Below are 27,453 nucleotides of genomic sequence, written 5' to 3' on the forward strand. Positions count from 1 at the left end.
GAGACTAATAGTCAGCTGTTTGTTGATTTTTTTTTATCAAAATACAGTGCGACCTCGATTTATGTTAAATATATATATATATATATATATATATATATATATATATATATATATATATATATATATGTATATATATATATATTTTTGCAAAATGTAATTTTAAACAAAACACGAAGGTGGAGGGTATAAATAAATCATTCTAGGAGTTAATTCAATTACATGGGAGCTGAACTTGTTCAGTACCAGTTCAATTTCTGTTCTAGTTCAATTCTAGTTTAGTTCTAGCTTAGTTCTTGTTCAGTTTTAGTTCACATTTTATATAGTTTTAGTTTAGACCTTGTTTAGTTCTAGCTCAGTTCCAGTTTAGTTCTAGATAAGTTCTAATTCAGTGCTAGTTTAAGGAAAATGTTTTGTGTAATTTACGATGCTTTTGTCGCTTTTATTTTTATTAGTTATAAACTCATACATATACAATACATTCTTACACATTAAACCTACTACTAAGAAATCAAATAAATAAAATTTGATCAAGCACCCGCGATATTCTATAACTTCTACTAATGCTAAATACCAATCACTTTATAATAATTGATCTATAAAACATTTATCGCGACGCGGTTCAATTCTTGGTTTCTTCATAAAGTTTTTACCATTTTCATTACTACTATTCAACAAATCATCGGCCTTACGTTTAAGGTTTTCATGCTCCTCTTCGGTGAGCGTAGCAAAGACAAAATTTTTGGGCTTAATACTTTTAATGGAAACAGTACCAGCTGTATCATCCATATCAGAGGCAGCAACGGCAGATGCGCCTTTTGTAAGGCCAGCCAATTTATTAAGAGTTTCTTTGTCGCGCACCAGAAATGATCCACGTACGCTTTTCTTATGCATGGACGAAATACCTTTTGATATAAGGAAAGGTGAAGCTTTCTTAGAATCTGAGGAGTGGGATACTGAAGTCTTTTTTGCAGTTATTATTTGTAACTTTTTCGTCGGTATTGTGCTCGTTGTTGTGCTATTGTTGAGTGACGGTATAGTGGTATTGGGCAATACGGTAGACATATCTTGAGAGTCGGGTTTAAGACCCTGTTCTTTAAGAAATTGTTCACGTTCGTAACGTATCTTACGCCACTGATGTTCACTGATCTCATCACCGCTATCACCATTTTGTCCATCAGCATTTTCATCTAAGGGACGGCCATCGTCTAGGCTAAAACCACTTTCAGCATTTTTCCACTTAAAAGTTCTTTGTCGACCCACACCATCTTTTTCTTCGTCTTCGAATAGCATTTCTTGGATTTTACGTACTTCGCGTAGATCCTCATCTAACATTTTGCGTCTAAAAAAAATTTATAAAAAATAAAGTAAATGTATGGAATTTTAAGGGTTTACAATTTTAATTAACTTACGCATGAATTTGTCCCAATTCTGTCTGCAATTTTTCTTTGTCAAATTCGTCTTCATCACCCAATTCAATATCATAATTGTCTAAATTCTTTTCATCTTCATCAGCACTGCCCCATTCGGATTCGGAAAGTTCAGCTTCTTTTTCGAAAAAGTTTTGGGCCTGTTTTACTTTGTCCTTTTTAGTCATTTGCACTATAACTTCATTTTCTTCTGAATCATAGTCCACAAAAGTTTCTGGTTCTTCAGCCTCCTCAACTTCCACCACATCATCATCTAATTCCTGTTCTTCCAAATCTTCCTCTTCATCATCCTTCTCTTCCTCCTCCTCTGTTTCATCATCAGAAAATCCCAGTTTTGCTTTCTTTTTCTTGAGTTTCTTAGTTAATTTCTTAACTCTTTGCTTATTTTCTTCATTCTTATCCAACTGACCTTCATCGTTTTCTTCATCACTGGATACAATTTTATTGCACTTTGTCTTAGGATTCTCTGTAATGGAATTGATTTGTGTTGGCTGCAGAGTCTGTGTAGGTTGGTCGAATGTTCCCGAACACAATTCCATTAACTCTTCATCATTGACCGGTTTTCCACTATTTTGTGTTAGTGGTATTTGTGACATTAAGGCGTTGTTAACTGAAGTTTTTTGTGTGGCATCAAATGTGCCGGAACACAAAGCCAGCAATTCATTTTCTTCATCTACCAGAGAGGTTTTTGCCGAAGCTTGGGTATCGAAGAGAGATGGTTGTGTAGTTGGTGGTTGTGTTTTAAGAAAATCTATATCATCATTTGCACCTTCTTCTTCTTCGTCCGAATCAACAAATGCTTTGATGATACGATTTTTACGTTGTGATTTTTCTACCGGTTCAGTATTCTGGTCTTCGTTGTCGTCTTCATCTTCTTCTTCTTCATCATCGTCCTCCTCCTCGTCGTCTTTATTTTCATCTTCATTTTCTGCCTCTTCTTCATCGCTGTTAATCTCCACTACATTATCTTCTTCCTCGTCTTCATTTTCATCATCCTCTACCACTAAAGCATTCTCCTCGTCATCAACCTTTATTTTTGTAATGAATTTAGTTTCAATTTATTAAATTTATCAAATACTTTTTTACTTACCATAACAATTTTATTTTTTGGTTTATTCTCCGGTTCATATTCTTCCACTTCCATATCCTCATTTTCATTATTTTCCTCGTCTTCATCATCATCTGCCAAACACTTACTGTATTCCAATTCATCCTCTTGTTTCTTGTTCAATTCTTCTAAACGTTTCTTTTTGATTATCTCCTTTAGATTCTTTTTCAACTCAAAATAGGCAGCTCCTGGTTTGGGCTCTTTTTGTACATCTTTTGTTTCCGTTATACTTATATTGACCTTCGATATTTCCAGCTTGCCATTTTCCACCGATAGTATATTACAAGCTTCGGAGGTTTTCGATTTGCGTGCTTTAACTGTAGACATTAAACGTTCCATAAGATTTTCTATTCCAGTAGATTTCTTTTCGATTAAATTTCCCGTTTCTAAATCGATTAATTTATTAGGATCACCACTAAGTGAGGGGCTACCGGATAGATTTTTTTCAGCCAACAATTGCTTGATGTTCAAAGAGGGGCGGGGTGTATGTTTCTTAACGGGACTTATGCGTACCGTATTCATGTCCAGTTTCGGCAATTCAATTACTTCAGTTATAAGAACTTTAGAACAAGTAGGTCTCTCGGGTTCTTCTTCAGCTTGTTCATGTTCCTGTTCCGCCAAAAGCTCTGCCAATTCCTCTTCAGTTAACTGTACCCCATCTAGATTTTCTTTAAACTCTTCTGTTTCAACATTTTGTTGCATTTCAATATCATTTGTCTCAGCTAATGTTTCCTTTGGTGTATTTTCGTGATTCTGTTGACTGTTTTCAGCAGGTGCTGCTGTTTTGTCTAGAACACCTTCGTTGTCTTTAAAAACTTCTTCCTCTTCACTTTCAGATTCGGATTTAAAGAATTCAGTTGCTTCCTTGGCGCGTTCTTCCATTAGTTTACTAGATGTTTTTAAATGTTATTAATAAGACTGCTTTAAAATCTCAAGATTTATCTATCTATCTATCTATCTATCTATCTATCTATCTATCTACCTATCTATCTATCTATCTATCTATCTATCTATCTATCTATCTATCTATCTATCTATCTATCTATCTATCTATCTATCTATCTATCTATCTATCTATCTATCTATCTATCTACCTATTTATCTATCTATCTATCTATCTATCTATCTATCTATCTATCTATCTATCTATCTATCTATCTATCTATCTATCTATCTATCTATTTATCTATCTATCTATCTATCTATCTATCTATCTATCTATCTATCTATCTATCTATCTATCTATCTATCTATCTATCTATCTATCTATCTATCTATCTATCTATCTATCTATCTATCTATCTATCTATCTATCTATCTATCTATCTATCTATCTATCTATCTATCTATCTATCTATCTATCTATCTATCTATCTATCTATCTATCTATCTATCTATCTATCTATCTATCTATCTATCTATCTATCTATCTATCTATATTATCTATCTATCTATCTATCTATCTATCTATCTATCTATCTATCTATCTATCTATCTATCTATCTATCTATCTATCTATCTATCTATCTATCTATCTATCTATCTACTTTGCCCTATAGTTAAAAATTTGTCGATAACTTAAAAAAACTTACGCATATTCCTCTAATTCCTCGGCTGTCATCTTAAGTCTTCTTGATTGCACAGCGTTTGCAACAGGACTAGATGTTTGCGGTTGTATTATAGTGCGTCTTTTCAGAAATTCATCTAAGGTATGCTTTTTGGGTTTGTGATAAGGAATACTACAGAAGTTAACAAAAATTCAAATTATACAATTTTCTCGATTTCTATACATATTTTTAATTTCCTTATAAATTTTTATACCTTATATGAGCCTCTCGATGTAATCTTTGCTGTTCGCTTTGTATGGCTTGCATTTCATCCAAAGCTTTCTTGGCAGAGGCCTAAAATATATATATATAACCGTAACATAACAAAAACTACTTTACAATTTTGTACTTACTCTCATAACTTTGGGTTTTTTCTCTTTTCCTTTTGAATTTTCTTCATTATTATTATTTTCCTCAAAATTTGCTTCTCTAGCAGAAGCTTCCAAATCGGATTCATTAACATCGGTTTGGGATTCAGCATCGGAAGATTCACTATCTACCAGAGAGGAAATTTTCTTGGATTCATTTCTTGTTTCTCCCTCCGATTCAGAATTACTATGCGTTTTCGTCTTTTTACTTTTTTTCTTTGATTTCTTGGATTTTGTTTGTGTATCAGAGTTCTCTGTATCTGTATGATCTTCCTCAGCAGAATGTCTACTTTTTTGTTTCGATTTTTTATTCTCTTTGAATTTTTTCTTCTGATTCTGTTTGATTTGCTTAAAGTTTACTTTGGCACTAACTTCAGTTTCCTCCTCAGAATCTATTATGCTAGACACCACTTTATTGGTTTGCTTGTTTTCTTTATCCAAAGATTCTTTTTCATCATTCTCACTGTCAGAATCAATTAAGGTAGATATCTTCTTTTTGTTAGTTACTGATTTTTCTGTCTGATAATCTTCAGGATCCATTGGTTTGTTTTCCACATCCTCTTCATCATCACTGTCCAAGATGCGTTTAGTTTTCTTGGCCACAATTTTCTTTTGTGGACTTTTGTTCTTTTTGTTAATACTATCCTCTTTACCTTCCTCTTCCGATTCGGACATTAACAAACTTTGAGCACCCAAAATATCCTCTTCCATGGAAATTTCTTTAACATTTTCATCTTCCTCCATTTTTAACTCTTCCATGCTGATATTTTGTTCACTTGTATTTGCTTGCTCCACTTCCATATTGTAAAAATATAAATGTTATGTATAATTAAAATATTTGTTAATAAAAAATTGCTTTAATAAGCATTAAATGTTTATTTTTTTATTTATATTTATGTTATTATGTAGAACACAACACTTCACGAAAAATTATGGCGCGAAATAAATATAATAAATGTCATTGTAATCAGAGCCCTGCGCCGACAAATATTAACGGCGCCGGCGACTGACACTAAATATGTCGGCGGCGGCTTAAAATCGACTGTAAGCCGGCTAAGTTTTCAACTACGTTTAGTTTTTAATTTTTCAACGATTTTAAATAAAAACGGAATCCGAGAGATCAGAAAGTAGGATTTTGGAAGCAAATATATTGTTTATAACAACAAAACAGAGCAAACTCAAAAGTTGCATGAGAAATTATGCAGGGATGAATAAAAAATTCTTAAAAATTAAAAACAAATCCTTTCTCCAAGTTTTACTAGGATCTGCCGATATTTAACCCTATCTTCCATATAAAACATCTTGCAGAAAATCAGTTTCTAAAAAATTTTGCATTAAGAAAATGATCAATAACGTAAAAACAAAGATATTTTATTTGTTTATTTACTAGCTATTTATCTATAATAAACTCAGATAAAGTTGTTCGTGCAAAATTTGAAGAATTTAGTTATATTAGTTTCCCAGATAAACGAATTTTTGTATTTAATTCATATGGGAGGTTCCGCTCCCCTCATTGGTAGTCCCCCAGTTTATTACCCAAAATGTTTACATGGATGTTAAAGTTCTTCCAGAACAACATCATTTAAAGGGATCACAAAGAGATTGAAAAATATTCCAAAAGTTTCACTTTGAAAACATTATTAAAATGTATGAAAACTCGCAACTCTAAAGGAAGACTTTTCCTATTTTAGTGAACGTAAGCGAGATAAATTTTCGTTCAATTAGGATACTGCGTGTTTAATTTTATGTTTATATATTCAATATTTTAGAAAATTCAAAAAGTACCAGTTAAAGAACGAAAAATTGCCAGAAATACTTCAGTTTAAATTTTCATTCACTCAAGTCCCTAATTGCTTAGTTTTATGTTTTTAGGTTCATTATAAAAGAAAATCCAAATAGTACAAGTTGAAGAACGAAAAAGTACCAAAAAGTCCCGTTTTATATGTTCTCACTTACTCCATGTTCAATATTATAGAAAATTCAAAAAATACCTTTTGAAGAACGAAAAAGTACCAAAAAGTTCCCTTTTATATGTTATTACTTAATCCGGGCTGTACATTCCTAAATTCATGTTTCTAGGTTCAATATTATAAAAAATTCAAAAAGTACCAGTCGAAGAACGAAAAATAGAAAACTCAAAAAGTACCTTTTGAAGAACGAAAAAGTACCAAAAAGTCCACTTTTATAGATTCTCAAGTGCTTAATTACATGTTTCTAAGTTCTAAGTCAAAAAAGTACCAGTTGCAACATCGTATTGGGAGCCCGTTATTATGTATTCATATGAATAAGTTAATAAACCAAAAACAATGTTTTATAAAAAAGTACCAAAAATAGGTACAATTTTCACCCCTTAAACGTCCGAATATCCAAAAAATACTAAATTTATATTTTTATTTTTTTCGTCAAGTTATGAAGGATTCAAAAATATTTTTTGAATGTGCACTGGTTTAAATGATACATGGGGTGCGAAAAAAGTACCAAAATACAGTTTTTACCCGTTTATTCCCTAAAGGGGCCGAATTTAAAAAAAGTACCAGACACCTGTCCGCTTATTTTTTAAATGAACGACGATAAGCTTTAAACTGTTTTTGTATCTTTTATAGTTTAGGAGATATGAGGTTACCGAATTTACCCGTTTTTACCATTTTTAACCCCCTAATCATTCGAATTTCCAAAAATCCCGTCTAAGTGGATCTATTTGGCGGAAGACCAACCTCTTGTCTAAATTTTAGCTCTTTAGCTAAAACCGTTTAGGCTCTACGATGATGAATCAGTCAGTCAGGCAGTAACGTTAGAATTTTATATATGTATTATGTATATAGATTTCGTGCATTGAATTATACTGTAAAAACATTGTAATGTTCGACTTGAATTCAAGTTTCGTTTTCACTGGAGAATACTATTGGATTAAAGTGTATTTCAACACTTGAAATTTGAATGTTTGACTGGAATTAAACTTGTTTTAAACTTTAATTCTAGCAAGAATGCTTATTTGGTATAGTGTGACAACTATAAGGGACCTAAAGTCGACATAAAGCCCACAAGTTAGTAATATTTGGCCAAACAACATCTACATACCTAGCCAGGTTATATCCTCTAGGTCCGTGAAGACATTCTCTACAAAGCTATAAATTTGTATAAAAGACGGCTTAACAATTGTTTCTTGTAAATATTCGGACACCATAGTGTTTGGAGACAACAAGAGCTTCACTGAAAGGCACACCTGACAGACATCGCGCTCTATTATGGGTGTATGGTAGTGATTCTGCTAAGATCAATGGTATAATAATAAGTATGTATCTCAAGGATACCCCCTGAATACGGCAATCAGCTTCCTTCCATTGCCTCTAGGTGATAATATACCATGTCACCACTAGCCGACCGACCACCACCCGCCTAGGTGACTAGGGAGGTATATATGTTGGCATTCTTCCAGGAGACCATCATGATTACATTTTGTAATCTTCTAGATCTCACAAATATGCTAAATATAGATTTCGATAAACACTTTTGGGTATTAAACGAAAACAAACCCATATAATTATTAACAATTTAACTAAATTCAACCCAACACTTGCTGTTTCTTTGTACAATGACCCTCGGTATAGTAGTACATATAGCATACAAAAAAATTATTTTTTTATTTAAAGAATATCATTTTCGCACACACACAATAACAGATTTTTTGTGGCAAATAAAAAATGCAGAAAACAGCTTGGCGCGAAATATTCTAGCAGAATTTCTTTTCGCAGTCGGCAGAATTGACATCAACTGCACTTCCCATTTGAAATACACATGTTCGATACCCTAGCCCTTTACGGTATGACATACCAGCAATGTAAAAAGGTGTAGCTCCGTTGACGTCAACGAAGCTGGTTTGAAGTCAAAGCAGCGACTCGAATTAGGCGCGAAAACACGAAAATATCTGAGGCGAAGCATGTACAACGAACGTTGAGCAAAGTTCTACACCGGCCAAATTTCAATGAGCGGCTTATTATTAGATAAAAGAAAACTTGCTTAAATGAAAACAAATTAATTTTATATAGTAAAATTCCACAAATTTAGCGAAAGTATTCTGTAAATTGTACAAAATATGGCGAAATTTTCAAGCCGTATTAAGCTGAAAAATTTTCGGCGGCGGCGGCTTTGACATTTTGTTCGGCGGCTAGGCTTAGTCGGCTTAAGCCGTAGTCTCTGATTGTAATATAAACAAAAGTTGAATGCTAGTATTAATGAACGTTTTCATAATAAACAGCTTATGTATATGTTATAGAAAAAAGCACTCAAACCGAAAAACACTCATTAATTTGACAGTTTTGTAAAAATAACATGTGCTAGCTGCAAAAGTAAACATAAATAAATAATTGTACTTTTAAATTAAAAATTTTATTAAAAATATTAAAAAATGGCACGAAAAAAGGCGCCTAAAAAGAAGTTAGAAATTGTTTTTGATCCTCAGAAAAGAAAGTAAGTAATTTAGCTTAATATTTTAGTAATACATAATTAAAACACTATTAATTTTACAGGGAATTTCTCACAGGTTTTCGTAAGAGAAAAAATGAAAGACGCAAACGTGCCAAGGAAGAGCTGGAACGTAACCTTAAGGAAGAACGTAAGCGTATTCGTCAAGAAATCAAAGATGGTGTTAAACATATGAAGAAATCCTATGAACCTCTCAAAGAACTTACGGATGCCGATAAGGCCAATGAAGATGAATACGAGGATGATGATGTTAAAGTTAAGATAGTGGAATTGTCTACCGGTGATTTGGCGGCACAACGCAATATGTTGGGTGTCAATACCACACAGGATTCGGAAGAAAGTGCGGCCGAACAAAATTCTGAAGACGAAGATGCAGAAGAAAGTGCCAACTGTATACCAGGCATGGATTTTGACATAAATTCCAAACGAAAACGCAAAGCAGAAGCGGATGAGGAATCCGAAAATGAGGATGATGATAAGAAATCTAACAAGAAATCCAAATTGGGTTTAGAAGATATTAAATCTAAGAAAGAATTGGATCATTTTAAGAAAACCAAAACTTTGAAAAAATTGAAAAAGAGTAAAGTTTTTAAGATGAAAGAACGATTGGACAAGAAGGTGAATCAGAAGAAAGCACGTAAAGATAAAAACAACACGCTAAAGAGTTTGCCTAAACATTTAAGGAAAAAGAAGAAATTCGAAAAGAATCCTTATAGTAAGGGCAGGAAAATGAATAGGAAACAAATTAGAAAGAAATATGAAAATAAATAAAAAAATTTGTTTAAAAACTTTTTTAAAAATAAATTTGTTAAAGTATATTTTGATTTGTAGAGAATGATGAAAATAAGCGAAAATTTAGCGTAAAGGCTTAAAGCAAAGTAAGTAAATAATTAAGTCATAAAAACAAATATTTATCATATTTTTTGTGTCTTTAAAATATATATTTTATTTATATTTAATTAATTATTTAATAATTTTTGTTGTTTTTTTTTTATTCACATACATTGATTTATTTCTTTAATAATAATAATTTATTATTAATTTTAAATAGCTTATTATTTCTTTATATATTTTATTAATTTTGCTCATAATCAAATTATTTTATTTCAATTAATTTTCGTGTCTAATTCATTTGTTTTATAACTCAATCAGCAAATTTGATTTGTTTGCATATGTATATAGTATTTATTATCATACTTATATGATATTTTATACTTACAAGCTAATTTTATTAGTATATTTATATATTTGTATGTATTTTGTTAATTTTATTAAATTTTCCAATTATGTAATTTACATTTATGTTATTTTAAGACTGTATTTTATAGGAGGAATTATAGAAAATTAGTTATTCAGGAAAGAAAATTGTAGTGTGAAAATAAAATGTAAAAAATCGGCCAATAGGAGATAATTTCGAAATCTATAATTCATATGAGAAATCATAACAAACAGTTTTTAAAGGAAATTTTAATATACTAACCTGAGAAATGTTTCATTTTTGTGGAATTGTTACAAATTTCTTTGCTGAAAAATTTCTGGTATTTCAGAATAAAACCTAATCAAGTTATTTTCAAAATTGTTTATTAATTGAATTTTGAAAAAAAAAAAAAAAAAAATATACAAGCATATACCGCGATACAACCCCATATATGTATAAACTTTTGGTAAGTAGTCAATATACCAGTATGTAGTCTAGTCTACATTATAGTCTGTAGTCTAGTCTATAGCCTATTATATAGTCTAGTTTATAGACTAGTCTATAGTCTAGCCTATAGTGTAGCCTATAGTTTCGCCTATAGCCTAGTTTATAGTCTAGACTATAGTTTAGTCTATAGGCTAGTCTATACTCTAGTCTATAGTTTAGTCTACATTCTAGTCTGCAGTCTAGTCTTTAGTTTACTATATAGACTAGTCTATAGTTTAGACTATAGTGTAGTCTATAGTTTAGTCTATAGTTTAGTCTATAGTGTGGCCTATATTTTAGTCTATAGTCTAGTCTATAGTTTAGTCTATAGTCTAGTCTATACTATATAGTCTGGAGCACAGTCTATCTATGGCCTAGTCCATAGTGTTGTCTAAAGGCTAGTCTATACTATTAAGTCTATAGTCTAATCTATAGTATATTATATAGTCTAGGCTATTGTCTAGCTTAAATTCTATATATCTATAGTGTAGTTTATAGTCTAGTCTAAAATCTAGTCTATTGACTAGTCTATAATCCAGTCAATAGTCCAATCTGCAGTCTATTCTATAGTCTAGTCTAATCTGTAGTCTAGTCCAAATTCTAGTCCATAGTCTAGTCTAAAGTCTAGTCTAATCTGTAGTACAGTCTTCAGTCTAGTCTATTGGAAAATTGGTTTAGTACTTTAAAACCTAAAAAGTACTATTTTCGCCTGATTCAGATAATATTAAACATCATAGAGCCGGGAAATGATATTCTGGAAATTACAAACAGAATTGACAAACTTCACTACTCTAGGCGCTTGTTATCATGGTGTTATTGCAATCCGGGGGAAAAGAGGTGCTAACAATACCTCTAGTCTGTCGGGACTATATCTATCTATGGCCTAGTCCATAGTGTTGTCTAAAGGCTAGTCTATACTATTAAGTCTATAGTCTAATCTATAGTCTATTATATAGTCTAGGCTATTGTCTAGCTTAAATTCTATATATCTATAGTGTAGTTTATAGTCTAGTCTAAAATCTAGTCTATTGACTAGTCTATAATCCAGTCAATAGTCCAATCTACAGTCTATTCTATAGTCTAGTCTAATCTGTAGTCTAGTCCAAATTCTAGTCCATAGTCTAGTCTAAAGTCTAGTCTAATCTGTAGTACAGTCTTCAGTGTAGTCTATTGGAAAATTGGTTTAGTACTTTAAAACCTAAAAAGTACTATTTTCGCCTGATTCAGAAAATATTAAACATCATAGAGCCGGGAAATGATATTCTGAAAATTACAAACGGAATTGACAAACTTCACTACTCTAGGCGCTTGTTATCTTGATGATCTTCCCCATCATGGTGTTATTGCAATCCGGGGGAAAAGAGGTACTAACAATACCTCTAGTCTGTCGGGACTATAAACTGGTGGTGTCAAATGTATGTCTTTTTCTTGGAATAATTTTACCTGAAGTTGAACCAGGGAACCAGGGCAGCCCACAAGGCAGAGTTTCTAAATTTGTGTTGTCTTGGGTGCAAACTCGAGCGAAGAGAATGTGGCTTAAAAGATTGATACACAGTGAGTTCTATATTTCTAGATAAGTTTGGTACTGTTGGCGAGACAACAGATAGCCCGCAGAGGAGTGACTGTGGGACAATTGCCACCAGCTTGTAAGAAACACAAAGGGATGGTGGTAAGTTGTCTAACAACTCATCCAGCGGTTGTAAAAGTATAACAGTGAAATAAGCCAATCATGGCAGGTGTTCACGTTTTTCATGAGTTCTGCATTAAATGGTTCTTGGAAACATTCGAATTCATTATTCAAATTGTTAAAAAATGTTCAAAGTGTTAAAAGATTGCCGGTTTTATTACATTTCTTAGTTGAAATAATTCTGTGTAGCTAAATAAGAAATTTAGACAATTTTCACAAACATTCTTTGTCCTTAGCTCCTAGAGCAATTTGCAAAAAATAAAATCTTCAGCATTTACAGTTTTATATGTATAGTAATTTTGGGTAAAGATTTTACATACGATTTATTTATTTATTGTTTCTGTTTTAAAACTTTTGTTTTTATAATTATACACATACAATATACAAATATTATTTGTAAACTATAATAAGGGGGGGGGGGGGGGGGGGTATGGAGGGTGGAAAAAAAAGAAAGGAGGGAGAGGTTTTTTCTTAAAAATTTGAACTAAAGAATTTAAATGAGGTTATGTTTTCTTCTTTCCACTATTTAGAATTTATTTTAATATTATTTTTTTTAATATTTTAAGTTTTAATTGTTGTTGTGTGTGTTCTGCTATTTATTATTAATAATATATGTACAAAAACTTATAAACTAAACTTATAAATATATAAAAAAAATGGTTTAAGCGCATTTGACGCATTTTGTTTAACTTTTTATTGAAAAAAAAAAAGTTGTGTTTTTAATAGGAAAATTCACACTTAAATGTGTTTAAACGAAATTTTCAATTGTTTTGTTTTTCTTTTATAATATTAAACAAAATCATGCTGTTTTAAGTTTTATTATTATTATTGAAATTATATATATATATTTTTTTGTAGCTTTTTTGTTGTTGTAACTATATAGTGTTTTTATTCATTCGATTTGAATTTTTCTTTTTGATATAAAAATGTTTAACATGATAAAAGTAAAAAAAAAATAATAATAAAATTAATTTAAGAAAAAACATACTTAATGCTTAACAAAAAGTCAATTTTTAGCAAAAATTAAAAAAAAGAAAAAATTCTTAATTTTAAATAATATTCATATCATTAAATCTTTAAAATTATTAAAAAAAAAAACGATAAATATATTTATTTATAAAGTTTTAAAGTATAAATACACAAATTTCGTTTTATTTACTATATTTTGTTGTTGTTTGTTTTGTTGAAAAAATCCAGTTTTATTAATTCTTTTTCTTTTTGTTTTTCTTTTAACGAAAAGTTAAATTTATATATTTTTAAAATTTTCATTTACAACTTTTCATTTTTTAAATATTATTTTGTTGTTGCTGTGCTATACAATTAAATATTGAAGAAAACTTAAAAGTAACATTAATTAATAGTTGTTTTTGTTGTTGTTGTTGTTGTAAAGTTAGTTATAATAATATTAAAATTAACATAAAAAAACCTATAATTTCATCTTTTATATTTCATTATTAAGCTGTTGTTATTGTTGTGGGAATTTATTTTCGTTTTCATTTTCCTTCCTTGGGGTGGTTAAGAATCATTACGTCTATTCATATTTACCAGACTACCGCCTCCGTTATTCATATTTTTCTTGGGAAATTTATGTTGAAAACGTTGAAATTTAAATTTATTGCGTTGGAAATTGTGACGATAACCTCCGCCACCACCGCCACTGCCCACATGATGATAACGTTTCCAACGTTTTTGATTTTCTTGCTCTTGGAATGGATTATAACCGGGGGTTCGTGTTGTTGCATATGGATCCTTTGGCACTTTAACCTTTTTCTGTCTGCCACGATCCATTTCATTTTCTTCTTCATCTTCCCAGTCACGTTGTCGCTGTTCGCGTGCCTCACTTATGATCTGCAATTAAATACAAAAAAAAATACCACAATTTTGTTGAAGACAATTTCTTTTTGTTGTTGTTGTTGTTTGTCGGTTTGGATTTAACTAAAATTAAATAAAAACTTTATTTGCAAAATTGTGTTGTGACCAAAGAAGGTCCCACTTTAAAATATACTTTTTTTCTGTTACACTTCGTTCCCTGATGTAAACTTAAATCATTCGTGGTGAAGTATACTTTTATCAAAAATGTTTTATTCTCCTCCCCTTCTTTTAAAATATTAATGATTTCGAGATAAAAAAAAACAAAATGAAAATTTAGTACTGAAATGGTTGGTTCTTTTTAGAAAAGAGCGACAAGTTGAAGAATTCGTTATTATCTTGGCGTTCTGGTACTATTTGTGTTTCTGTAACAAATAAGCATAGTGTTTGGTACTTTTTACAGTTAGTTATTTTATTTGTTACAAAAAAGTACCAAAATTCTGAAATTGAAAAAAAGCATAAAAGCGTAAAATGGAGGTGTAAACTGTGTGTTAATATCAAATGGGGAATTTATTTTGTACTTGTTTTTCAATATTTGTAGAAAATTTAAATTTTCCAAATGTTTGTGTAAATGTTATGAAAATTACAAATATATGTAAACAATTCCCAAATTTTTGTTAAAATTTTTGGGAATATGTATTTCAAAATCAAAATTTTGAAGTTTTTGTTAAAATGTAATCCCAAATTTTTGTTGAAATTATAAAATTTTGCGATAATTTTAAAACTTTTATGAAAATTTTAAAATTTTGCAATAAGTTCAAAATTTTATGAAATTTTCGAAATTTTTTCATAAAATTTAAATTTTAAAATTTGTTTTAATTTAAAATAATGAGAAATTATTTTTTTTTTATTTTCAAAATTGACAAATAAAAATTTAAATATTTTTCAAAAGACATCTAAATTTTGAATTTTTGCTAAAAATTAAGATTTTTGGGGAAAATGCAAATTTTTTGTGAATATTTCCAAATTTATTAAAAATTTCAGTGAATATTTAACTTATTTTTTTTGGAAAAATTTCAAAATTTTATGAAAATTTAAAAATTTTTTTAAAAAAAATCTAGACTTTAATTTTTTTTCAAAGTAATTTGTTTTAATTTAAAATTTTGAGAATTTTTTTTTTTGAAATTCCAAAATTTTATGACAATTTCAAGTTTTGGAAAAATGTTATGAAAAATTTCAAAATTTTATGAAAAAAAATTTAAATTTTTGTTAATATTTTTAAATTTTAGTAAAATATTCAAATTTATGAGATATTTTCATTATTATTATTTTTTTTTTTTTGTAAAAATTTCATATTATTTGTTAAAACTTCAAATGTTTGTTCAAATTTAAAATTTTATGAAAATTTAAATATTTAGACAGCTAAATTTTTAATTTTTGTTAAAAATTATAATATTTAGGGAAAATCCAAATTTTTGTGAATAAATATTTCCAAATTTATGGACAATTTTCAACATTTAAATTTTTTATAAAAATTTGTTTGTTAGAAATTTAAAATTTTTAGTGAAAATTTCAAAATTTTATGAAAATATCAAAATTTTTGTTAAAATGTAATTTAATTTAAAATTCCGAGAAAATTTAATTTGAAATTTAATTTATGAAAGTTTCAAAATTTTATGAAAATTATTATTAAATTATTAAAATTTCAAAATTTTATGACAATTTGAAATTTTGGGAAAATATTATGAAAATTGAAAATTCACAAGAAATCTAAATTCTAAATTTTTGTAAAATTTACAATTTTGTGAATATTTCAAAATTTTATGAAAAATTTAAAAACTTTTATGAAAAATTTCAAAATTTTATGAAAAAAAATTTAAATTTTTGTTAATATTTTTAAATTTTAGTAAAATATTCAAATTTATGAGATATTTTCAATTTTTTTTTTTTTTTTTTTTTTTTTGTAAAAATTTCATATTATTTGTTAAAACTTCAAATGTTTGTTCAAATTTAAAATTTTATGAAAATTTAAATATTTTTCAAAAGACAGCTAAATTTTTAATTTTTGTTAAAAATTATAATATTTAGGGAAAATCCAAATTTTTGTGAATAAATATTTCCAAATTTATGGAATATATTCAACATTTAAATTTTTTATAAAAATTTGTTTGTTAGAAATTTAAAATTTTTAGTGAAAATTTCAAAATTTTATGAAAATATCAAAATTTTTGTTAAAATCTAATTTAATTTAAAATTCCAAGAAAATTTAATTTATGAAAGTTTCAAAATTTTATGAAAATTTCAAAATTTTATGACAACTTGAAATTTTGCAAAAATATTATGAAAATTGAAAATTCACAAGAAATCTAAATTCTAAATTTTTGTAAAATTTACAATTTTGTGAATATTTCAAAATTTTATGAAAAATTTCAAATTTTTTTTGAAAAATTTAAAAATTTTTATGAAAAATTTCAAAATTTTTATGAAAAATTTCAAAATTTTATGAAAAAAAACAATTTTTTGTTAATATTTTTAAATTTTAGTATTTCCGAATTTATGGGAAATTTTCAACATTTAAATTATTTGTTAAAATTTGTTAGAAATTTAAAATTTTTAGGCAAAATGAAATGTGAACATTTCAAAATTTTATGAAAATATCAAAATTTTGTTAAAATGTAATTTAAAATTCTGAAAAATTTTAATTTTTTTTTGAAAATTTCGAAATTTTATGAAAGTTTCAAAATTTTATGAAAATTTCAAAATTTTATTAAAATTTATAATTTTGAAATTTTTTTTTGTTAAAAAATAAAATTTTTGTGAAAATTTCCAAATTTTTAGTAAAATATTCAAATTTATGAGAAATTTTCAATATTTTTGTCAAAAATTCAATTTGAAATTTTTCAAAATAAAATTCCATACTTTTTTGTTAAAATTTTTAATGTTTGTTTGAAATTTAAAATTTTTGAGAATATATTTATGAACTCATATTTCAAAATTTTTGTAAAATATCAAAATTTCTAAGAAATTTAATATTCTTATATGAAAATTAAAATTTTTTGGATAATTTTCTAAAGAAATAAGCTGCGCTAAATCTGAAATAGGAATAGAATCATATCAAGTTTATTTGATATTATATCTGCCGCCTTCTTAGAGATATTTTAACAGACTTTTTTCAAATTTTGTTGGCCTGTGTAAGATTTGAAAATGTCTATCTTAGCAAATGTCAAAAATTTATTAACAGTTTGTGAAAAGAATGCTTGCTTTGAACTATTAAATTTTAAATATTTTTGAAGGCCTGAAAAAGATCATTGTACTAAAATTACATATTATTATAAAAAATCTATTTTTAAATAATGTGTTGTTTCTAGATAACGTGTGAGTAGTTTGAGTTAAAATTTTACTTGTATTTTGTTTTTGTTACAATAACAAAATACAAGTAAAATTTGTGCTCAAACTACTCGCTCGTTATCTAGAAACAACACATAAATTAAAATCGCTTCCTAAATTGTAAAAATGAATATAAAAATAAACAAAAAATGAAATTACCTATAATAGATAAGCCATTTTTATTTGAACTTGAAACGACTACTAAGAAAGTATCAAACAATCACAATCACCATATCACACATCATTTTAGTTGTAGCAAGTCAAATAATAAAATATAAATGCAAATCAAACACACAATATTTCAAAATTCTCTAAAGAAGAAATTCTTTTGAAAATTGTAGTATTTTGGGGAAAATCGGTACTGTTTGTAGCTTCTTTTTCTTTTTCCTTTTAAAACTGTTCACAGGTCGTTGTTTTAAATTAAATGCAAAAACCATAATAAGGCCATTTTGAAAGCTAAGACTTTTACTCTTTTACTTAGTTGCTGTAAAAGTTGTTATTTGCTGGGTTGTTGTTGTTGTTGTTCTAATTTGGTGTTTTATAATAAGAAAAGCTAATTGTTGTAGTGCTGTAGTTAGAATTAGTTCTACACATCAGTAGCAGCATCATAAAATCATAAGAAAATGCACATATTTAAAATATTCCTGTTATAGATTGTCCTCCATAGTATCTTCTTCGTTGTATACAAAAGCTGAAATTTCTTCTACGATCTCTTCTTCTGTTGCTGTTGGCAATAGTGAAGAGGAGCAGTTGGTGTTTGAGCTTATTATTGCTCGAGAGTTTGACGATGTTGTGGGTGTGGCAGGCGGAGAAATTGTAGTTAATAACGTAGAATTGGGCGATGATAAACCGTAGGTATTGATTACTGTGGTGGCCGTTGTGCCAGAACTGCAAGAATCTAGATTTTCCATTTCTTCATCCATCATTTGTTGTACAATATGTTCATTATGTTTTAGGACATCTTGAGCTGTTAGTTTAAGTTCTATATCATCCATACAATAGGATAATAATGTTGATGTTGTAGAGATCATGTTGTTATCAGTTTGTTCCTTATACTCATCATATACTTCATCCTGCTCTGTTGCTATAAAATTGCTGATATTGTTGTCATTATTTTGTTCATTTTCATTTTTCTGATGATGTTGTTGATTGTCGTTTCGTTTTAAATTTGATATATCTTTTACGTCATTATAACGTTCATCATCATCACCATCATCGTCATGTTTTAGATCATGTTCATTTTGGTTGTTGATGTTATGTTGTTGTTGCTTATTATTGTTATTGTTGCTGTCGTCGTCGTCGTCGTCTTCTATCCGTTTCTCATCAAACAAATAAAAATTCTAAATTAAAGGGAAGTGGAAAATAGGATAATGACGCAGTTTTTTTTCTTGTTTATTTTCGGTTTCAAATAATTTATTATTTTTTTACTTGGTATTTTACTTTTGTACAAAAATGATGTAAATAAATAACTAATAGCGTAATGTATTAACACAATAAGAACGTTTTCTTCGTTAAAACTTAAGAAATTTGTTTAAATTTTAGAAAAATTTATAGATATTTTTGGAAACAAGAAACAATTTTGAATGTTCCATTTATTGCTGCAACAAGTTTTATCTTGAGACTTGGTAACTTGGTAAAGGAATTTCATACAAAAGTTTTAAATTTAGAAATTTCAGAAGTTGTTTTAAATCATTTTTCTTGCCAATAGTTTCTTTTGGAGTTGAATTTATGGACAATTATATACCGTTCCTGTTGTATTAATACATTTATGTATATAAAAGAAATAACTGAATTTTATATACCAAATAATATAAAAATAATAAATAAAATAATTGACCTAAAAAAACAAAATATTGCATAAATTCCAATAAAACCACATTTAATTTAATAATAAACTTTTGGGAAAATAAACCAAAAACTTTAATTAATGTAGACAAAAGTGAGATGACTACTCTACAGTCAACAATCAAATATGACAGCCCTAGAACATTTCTTTATTTGGGCAGTTTTATAATCCATCAAAAGAAACGTTTAAGTTTTATTGTAATTTTTCTATAGAATAGTTATAAAATACCAACGATTTTGTAAAAAAATATAATTATTTTTATTTGAGTTTTGTTTCAAATAAAAGTGCTCAAGATTTAGGCTTATTTTAACCTTTTGTTTGTGAGTTTTTAAATGATTTTTTTTTATTTATTTTGAGTTTTGAAAACACAACGATAGAAGACGACTCTATTTACAACTTATATTTATTTGTAATTTGAATATTGTAGGGAATTTGTTTAATCATAAACCAATAATGTTTATTTTAACTATTTTTAATAAATATTTTTAGTAATTTTAGCAAAATTGTTTTGAAATCGTGTAGGGAAACTTTTAATACAACAAATGTTTGGGTATAATCTATAGACTGGAGTATATATAGTCTGTAGTCTGAATAAAGTCTTGTATATAGTTTCGTTTATAGACTATAGTCTGGACCCTATGTTCGTCTATAGTCTGGACTATAATCTCATCTATAATGAGAACTATAGTCGGGTCTATAGCTATAGTCAGTACTATATTCTTTTCAATAGCCGAGCCTATATCCTGGAACATTTCCTTGCCTATATAGACAACAGTCTTATCTATGGACTGGACTTATATAGTCTGGATTATAGACTATAATCTTGACTATAGTCTGACCTATATACTATACTAGAGTCTTTATTCTGCACTATAATATGGACTTTAATCTCGCCTCAAGTCTGGACAATAGTGTGATCGACAGATTGCAATATAGTCTTTAGTCTGAACTACTTATAATCTCGTCGATATTCTGACGATCATAGTACAGGCTCGTATATAGAATGGACTTTAGTCTCTTCTATTGTCTGTACTAAAGTCTCGTATATAGTATGGATTATAGTCTCTCTATAGTATAGACTATAATCTCGTCAAAGTGTGGACTGTAATCTAGACTATATTCTCGTCTATAGTACAATGTCTTATAGGAATATAGAAGTCTCCATAGTCTATATTCTGGACTATAGTTTTGTGCATAATCTGGACTATAGTCTTGACCATAGTATGGAGTATTTTCTATTCAAAATTCGGAACCATAATCTAGTCTATAGTCTGGACTATAGTCTCGTCTATTGTCATGACTATAGTCTCGTCTATTGTCATGACTATAGACTCGTCTATTGTCATGACCATAGTCTCGTCTATTGTCAGCACTGTAGCATCGTCTATACTATAGTCTATAGTATGGACTATAATCTCGTCTTAAGTCCGGATCTATAGTCTGTACTATAATCTTTTCTATAGCCTATTGTATGGACTTTAGTTACATTCAAAGTCTAGACTATAGTCATGTCTACAGGTTTGATCTATAATTTCGTCTTTGTATGGCATAAAAAACCTAATCTATAACATATTCAAATTTTATTTTAACACACAATTTCAAAACAATTTTGCTTTAATTTAAAGTTAATTGATAACAATTTTAAATTGTTTATGTTAAACTAAAAAGATACTTATTTTATATATCATATATACCAAAATATGTAAAAAAAGAAAATACAAAATTTAAAAATAATAAATTTAACTTACCTCTTTATCAATTTCACTTTGTTGACCATTCCAGTTTAAAGTTGGTGCGCCATAGCCGCGATGTGATTGTTTTAAAAGTTCTGAAACCGCTGATTCATTGGCTGCTGTGTTACGTTGATAGCCGTTGCCATTGAAAGTTTTATTGGTGGCATCTTTCTTAATGCGTTTGGCATTCTCTGTGGCCACCGGGAGGGGTTTTGTGGCAAAGGGATTTTTATGATTTTTGGGTGATTTGATTTCTGTTGAGGCGGCAGGCAATGATAAACCTGAAGATGAAGGCATTGATGTTGTAGGACTTATGCAGGCGGTAACTGGTTGTAAAGAGGTAACTTGCCAAATGCCAGAGTTTGTTTTAACAACTGGAGGCGAAGGTGGTGTAGAGTGTGATCTTTTAAATGTAGGCTTTGTTTTATTATTGCTGGCGCTGCAGTCATCGGAATCTGATGAGGAGGAATCTGTTGTGGTAGTGGTTGAGGTAACGGTAAATTGCTGGTTTTGTGATTTTTTCTTTAGAGTTGCATTGGCCCCCGAGGTGGTGGTGGTGGAGTTGTTTGTGTTATTTGTATTATTGGAACGTTTAATGCTATTGAAGATTTCGTCGATGGTATCTGATGATTTCTTAGCCACATCGTTGGCAGATTTAGCAGGTGATTTTGAAACAGTTGCTGTAGATGAGGCAGCCTTTTTAATTTTTATGCCATTCGAGGGTTTTATATCGTTATCATTGGCATCGTCATCATTATCCGATGAACTACTGCTCGACCACGATGACGAGCTCTGTCTACGTTTCAAAGGATTGGGTAATAAACGCTTTTGCTGTTCATTGGATGCAGTAGTTGCAGCAGCAACACTTGTAGCTGTAGCCGCCGACATACAGACATCAGCTTCTTCATCCGTCTCCGAGCCGTAGGGCACAAGACTTTTTATGGGGGCAGGCGATTTTTTAGCATAACCATTTGTTAGACTGGTTGTATTTGTGGATTCGACACCCAATTTAGGCATACTTGGCAGTGTGGCTTGTGTAGCGTTGTGTGTTTGTTGTGATGATGTTGAAGAGCTTACAATCTCATTTTCGTCATCGTCATCGGAGGAACTTTCGTTACTGTTTTTAAGATTATTAACTTGTCTTTTAGTTGTTGAGACACCCAGTGGATACTTCGTATTCGTAGTAGATTCCTGAAATTTCCCGGTCCCCACTAAGTGAAGACCGTTAGAATTGTTGTTGTTGCTATTTTTAAGATTATCAAATGTGGAACTGCTTGTAGATGAGGTGGCCGAGGCACAAGTTACTGAAGATGTTGCAGCACTGGTTTTAACAGTGCTGCTACTGTTGTTGTTATTTTTGAAATGTATCATTATTTTACTACTACCACCATTTGATGATGATGAGGTTGATGTTGTAGTTGTGGATGATGTGGAGGCAGAACGATTTAACAATAATTTACTGCCTCCATTGGTTAAAGGCGTAGAAGAGGAGGTTACTGGACCGTTGACATTTGTGTTATAACCAGGCGGCAGTTGTGGTCCAATTATACGCGGTGAACCACCCAAGGCATGGCCATTCATTTTAATCGTCTCTTTTTGATTGGCACTGGAAGCCACCGATGTGCTCTGTGCCCCACTTACCTGTGTACTCGTGACATTTCGTGGTGGCTGTGTATCCATTTCATAGAATATTATATAGGCATTTGTATTACAGACATTTTGCATTGATATGGGACGCACATAACTGTCATCGTAGTTATAGTAGGTGCCCGATTCGGTTAAACCAATGGCCGTGTAATGTCCACAGTGCTGGGAAGCACCCAAATGTGTAACCATGGCCACTAGGCGATAGGTCAGTTGTTCGCCAGGATTTTTACGTGAGGCATATTTTGTTAGATCCAGTCTAGGTTTTATGGTTATTTGTTTATTTAGTTTAGTGCCTAACATTGAAAAACGTTTCAATTGTATACACAAGGCAATGGGTGCACGTTCCAAAGAGAATTGTTTTGTGGCTGAAACCTGATACAAAGGAATGGTAAGAAAATATTACACAATGTATTTAGTACTTTTGACAATAAAAATAACTTTTTTTAATAAAATTTTCTAAAGACTAGTGAGTAGACCCTAGACAAACTAGTTAATAGACTAATTAGTCCATAGACTGTTCCATAGAATAGTTCATGTTGCAGTCAATAGAAAAGTTCATAGATTATTACTTTTATTACTCGATAGACTATCCAATTAATCCATAGGATATACTTTCTTTTTGAAAAAGTTAGTTTCATTTAAATATTTTAAAATTCCATGACTTTATCTCTCATTCTTACCTTTTTCTTACAAGCTTCACACTTATAGCCCATATCCTCGAGACGTTCACGTGAAAAATAACCCTCTAAAGCTTCATCGACTGTATCGGCTTTGCGTATGTCCAAGAGTAAATCTTGAAAATGTTGAAATGTCACCGAGACATGATTACAGGACAAACAGCGTACAGCAGATTTTAGATAACCACCTAAAATTTGATTTAAAGGTGTTGTTTCTTTGCTGTACTGATCCAACTCCTTGTAGTTGCGAAAACGTGAGAGATAGGACTTTTCCATAGCCTCCACCAAGTAGCGTAAGAATTCATGAGCATCTTCCTGGCGACCCATAACTAAATGTTTACATATAGATTTTAACTTAGAATAAACATAGTAGGGTCGTATAGCCGATTGACTTTTTTGTGATTCGTGCAGAGTTTTGGCCATGGCACAAATAATGCAACCAGCATCAGTTGATTCACAACGTTCCATGTGGGCACTATCTGACATAAGCCAATTCGCCATGGAGGGTACATGGAATATGGCTTGTAGTGTGGAATTTAAATAACAAGTATTGCCCACATTCATCATACCCACACCAACATCCCATTTGCGTCCAGTGGCCTTCCAGCCTACACGCACATTTTCTCTTGGGTAGAGTATACGCTTGGGGGCAGGTAATTCATTTGGATTAGGAGCTTTTTTATTGGGTGTTCCTGGGCCACCACCATTTGCATTACCATTGGCATCTGTTGTTGTTGTTATTGTTCGATCATCATTATCAGGGCATAAACAGTCATTTAGAGGGGAAGAACAAGAATAACATAATTCATAATTATTATTAATATAATTACATTGCAATTTGTAGCAAATAAAATTATAAAACCTCTTAATTTTAAAGTAAAGAGGTTTCAATATGAAACGATATAAAAGCCATAACATTAAGTAATCCAACACGAGGCCACGTAAGGTCTCTAGTAAAAGTACACTCCAAATTTTCATTTTGTCCAAAGTATTAATAAAAAAACGGACAAAAATATTAAATTTTTACAATTTTTTTTTTAACACATTTGCTTTATTTTAGTTTTTTTAGCTATTTTTATCCTTGGATTTTCTTGTAGCCATTTTTTCCAAGGGAAAATTCAAGAATTTTCCTTATTTGCTTTACGCGCACTCAAAAAATATTTAATTTTCCTAGTTAACGCAAAATATGCTGCTATTTATGACATTTCTTTTGTTTTTCTTTCTACTTTTGACATCTACCTCAAATAAAAATTCTCTTGTCATTTTTACTCTTTATGTTATTGTTGTTGTTGTTCTTTTTTTTTTTATTTCGCGTGATAAGCACATTTCGCAATTGTATGTTTGTGTGTGCGTGTATGGAAATTATAAAAATAAAAATCAAAAGCAAAGCAACTGTATAGTGTGTACGTGATAAAAAATAAAAGAAAAACAAGAAAATGACACAACAAAGAAAACAAAAATAATAGAAAAGTTAATGTTGCCAACATGGGTTGTGGGTTGGCGCTTAAAAAGGTGAAATTTTACACGTGAGTAAAAAAAAAACAAAATATGTATGAAAAAAGTAAAAAAAATTTTAGAGGAAATTAGTAGAAGACTTAAATAGGTTTAGGAAACCTGGGTAGGTATTAAAAAATCATCCCAATAGTTATATGTACTAATTTTCAATTAACTTTTATCGTATTTTTGAAATATAAAGGCGGAAAATACATTAGGGCGGCCCCAAAATTGATGTTGCTGATGTTCATTTTACCATTTCTAAAATTTTTGGGCTAGATCAAAGGATAAAAACCTTCTTTTTTAAGGTGTTTATGATTTTTTCCATATTTCTTGAAAAAATTATATCTACTTATGCAATTTTATTATCAAACGAAAGGTCTTTAGAAGGCGCATTCAATGTCATATCAATCATTTATGTATGTGCGACTAAAAAAACATTAAAAAATGTTTATATTGCCGAAAACTTTATACAATTTCACCGATATACCTAGTTTTTTTCTGTTTTTCAAAATTTCATCTAGTCTACACTAGCCTGTCTGTAGCTGTGCTACATATAGCAAGTAAATTTCATACATATTAATTATATCCGGTAACGAAAGAAGAATAAGAAATTAGCAAAACAAAATTCTTTGTTGTCTCTTAAAAAAACTTAAACAACAAGCAACTTAAACAATAACAATGATTCATTACTAATATTAATAAATACATATTATCAAAAGCATAAAGAAACTAAGAAAAGATTTATAAAATACATTAAAAAAAATTCAATTTATTTTAACAATTAACAAAAAAAAGCACGTGATCTTTTTTTTTCTAAAAAACAAAAAAATAAACGTGTTTTTTTTTTTTTAAATTACAATTTTTCTTCCCACTATATACAAAAAAAACAAAACTTCACTATTTTTTTAAGCTGGCAATACTCTAATCAAAACAATGTAACTGCATTTTATCATTATTGACAACAACCAAAAAAAAAAAAAATAAAAACTTATTTCTTTTTCATTCGCTCTTTTACTAAACCAAAAGCAAATATCAATCTCTCTCTTTCTTTAATTTCTTGTAGTTTGGGCAATAAACATTGACGTTTACTAGCAAGATGAGAGAAAAAAATGTCTGCACAAATATTTACACAAAATAAAAGGAAGTATTTATTGTTTTTGTAAAAAAAAACTAGTGATGAAAACACACACAAAATATAAAATGAAAACAAAATAAAAAGAAAAAATAAAAAAACACGTACACTTACCGGCAGCGCTGTCACCATTTGCGCCATTATTATTGCAGGTTGCTGGTGAATTCCGACCATTTTCCATGGAATTATTATTTCCCGACGAGGGTTTTAAAACAATATATTTTGATTTTAAACTATCCAAAACAGATTGGCCATAATTGGTAACTTCTTCATAGTCGATTTTTGACAATAATACCCGTTTAGCGGATGCCACTAGTTTGCCATGCAATGTATCAATATCATCGGCATTAGAGCCACCATTCATTTTATCATCTTGTTGTTGGGACGGTGATGACGACGATGTCGTTGACTGTTGTTGTTTGGCCGCGGCCGAACAACTAACGCCTGAACCTAAAGATTCCCTTAGGGCGGCATTAACACTGGCCGCAGTCTCACAAACCACGGACACGGGCATGGAGTTGGTAGTAGTGGGGGTTTGTGGTGGAATTTTGACAAGATTTCGATTTTTTTTGTAATAAAACTGAAATTTTTAATTGGCGGGTGCGGTCGGCCTTACTGAAACTTTGTTTTCTAGTTTTGCTGTACAATTTGTCTGGCACCCGCTCTCACACTGTCCTGTGGTGTGTGTGTTTGGCTTTTATTCCTTTTTTCTTCAATTTGTACAACAACACGTAACCGTAATAAAAACAATTCCTTTCTTTTACTTTTTCTCTTTATCCACTCGTTTCTTTTGTTGTTTTCCTTCAATTTCTTGCTATCTTTTGCTTGTTGTGTTGTTCTTAACCTCCTCAATTCTCCTTGAATGTCCTTTACGTTTGTTTTTTTTTTTTATTTTAGAAAATAATTATTAAATTCTTTTATCATTATTTTAATTTTTTAAACATTTTCTCTCTACTTGTTGTCTTCATTTAACTCGTTTTTCTATATTATTTATTTTGCAACACTTTTACACGTTTTTTTTTCTTTTGATTTTCTATATGTATTTTCCCATCTTTTTTTACACCATATTCTTTTAGAAATTTTCGCGTTCAATGATTTTTTTCTTCTTTTTTACTGGTAGCCGTCAACTTTTTCAATTGAATTTTCTTTACTTTTTTACGTTTACTTGCAATTATTTTAGTATGTAATTGTTGTTCACACTTTTCTTTATGTTTTTTACATATTTTAGCATTTTTTTAATTAATATGAACTGTATAAAAATACGAAAAATATTGTGGAGAAATATTTTGCTGCTGTAATTCGGTCCGTAGCAAAAAAATTTTTTCTTCCGACTAAAATTGACGAGTAACTAGTACAAGTTGT

General features: G+C 29.6%; 2 protein-coding genes across 2 annotated transcripts; one reads left to right on the plus strand and one right to left on the minus strand.

The window, feature by feature from the left end:
• Positions 1 to 418: 418 nt before the first annotated feature.
• LOC119607967 lies at positions 419 to 27,453 on the minus strand. The gene is made up of 11 exons (XM_037962143.1): positions 26,200 to 27,453; positions 23,466 to 24,187; positions 21,154 to 23,157; positions 13,884 to 14,211; positions 9,199 to 9,515; positions 4,496 to 5,323; positions 4,357 to 4,436; positions 4,128 to 4,274; positions 2,518 to 3,424; positions 1,410 to 2,455; positions 419 to 1,339 (listed from the first exon to the last, which is right to left on the minus strand). The coding sequence occupies exons 1-11, from the start codon at positions 26,603 to 26,605 to the stop codon at positions 580 to 582; spliced, it is 7,545 nt and encodes a 2,514-aa protein (XP_037818071.1). The 5' UTR covers positions 26,606 to 27,453; the 3' UTR covers positions 419 to 579.
• On the plus strand, positions 8,809 to 9,796 carry LOC119607980 (nucleolar protein 12). Its single transcript, XM_037962161.1, has 2 exons — positions 8,809 to 8,977; positions 9,037 to 9,796. Exons 1-2 carry the CDS (start codon positions 8,916 to 8,918, stop codon positions 9,761 to 9,763), a joined length of 789 nt encoding a protein of 262 aa, XP_037818089.1. The 5' UTR covers positions 8,809 to 8,915; the 3' UTR covers positions 9,764 to 9,796.

The sequence above is a fragment of the Lucilia sericata genome, unplaced genomic scaffold (assembly GCF_015586225.1).
Source record: "Lucilia sericata isolate MDLA Ls3-8-SP2 unplaced genomic scaffold, ASM1558622v1 Contig000770F_arrow, whole genome shotgun sequence".
Taxonomy (NCBI): domain Eukaryota; kingdom Metazoa; phylum Arthropoda; class Insecta; order Diptera; family Calliphoridae; genus Lucilia; species Lucilia sericata.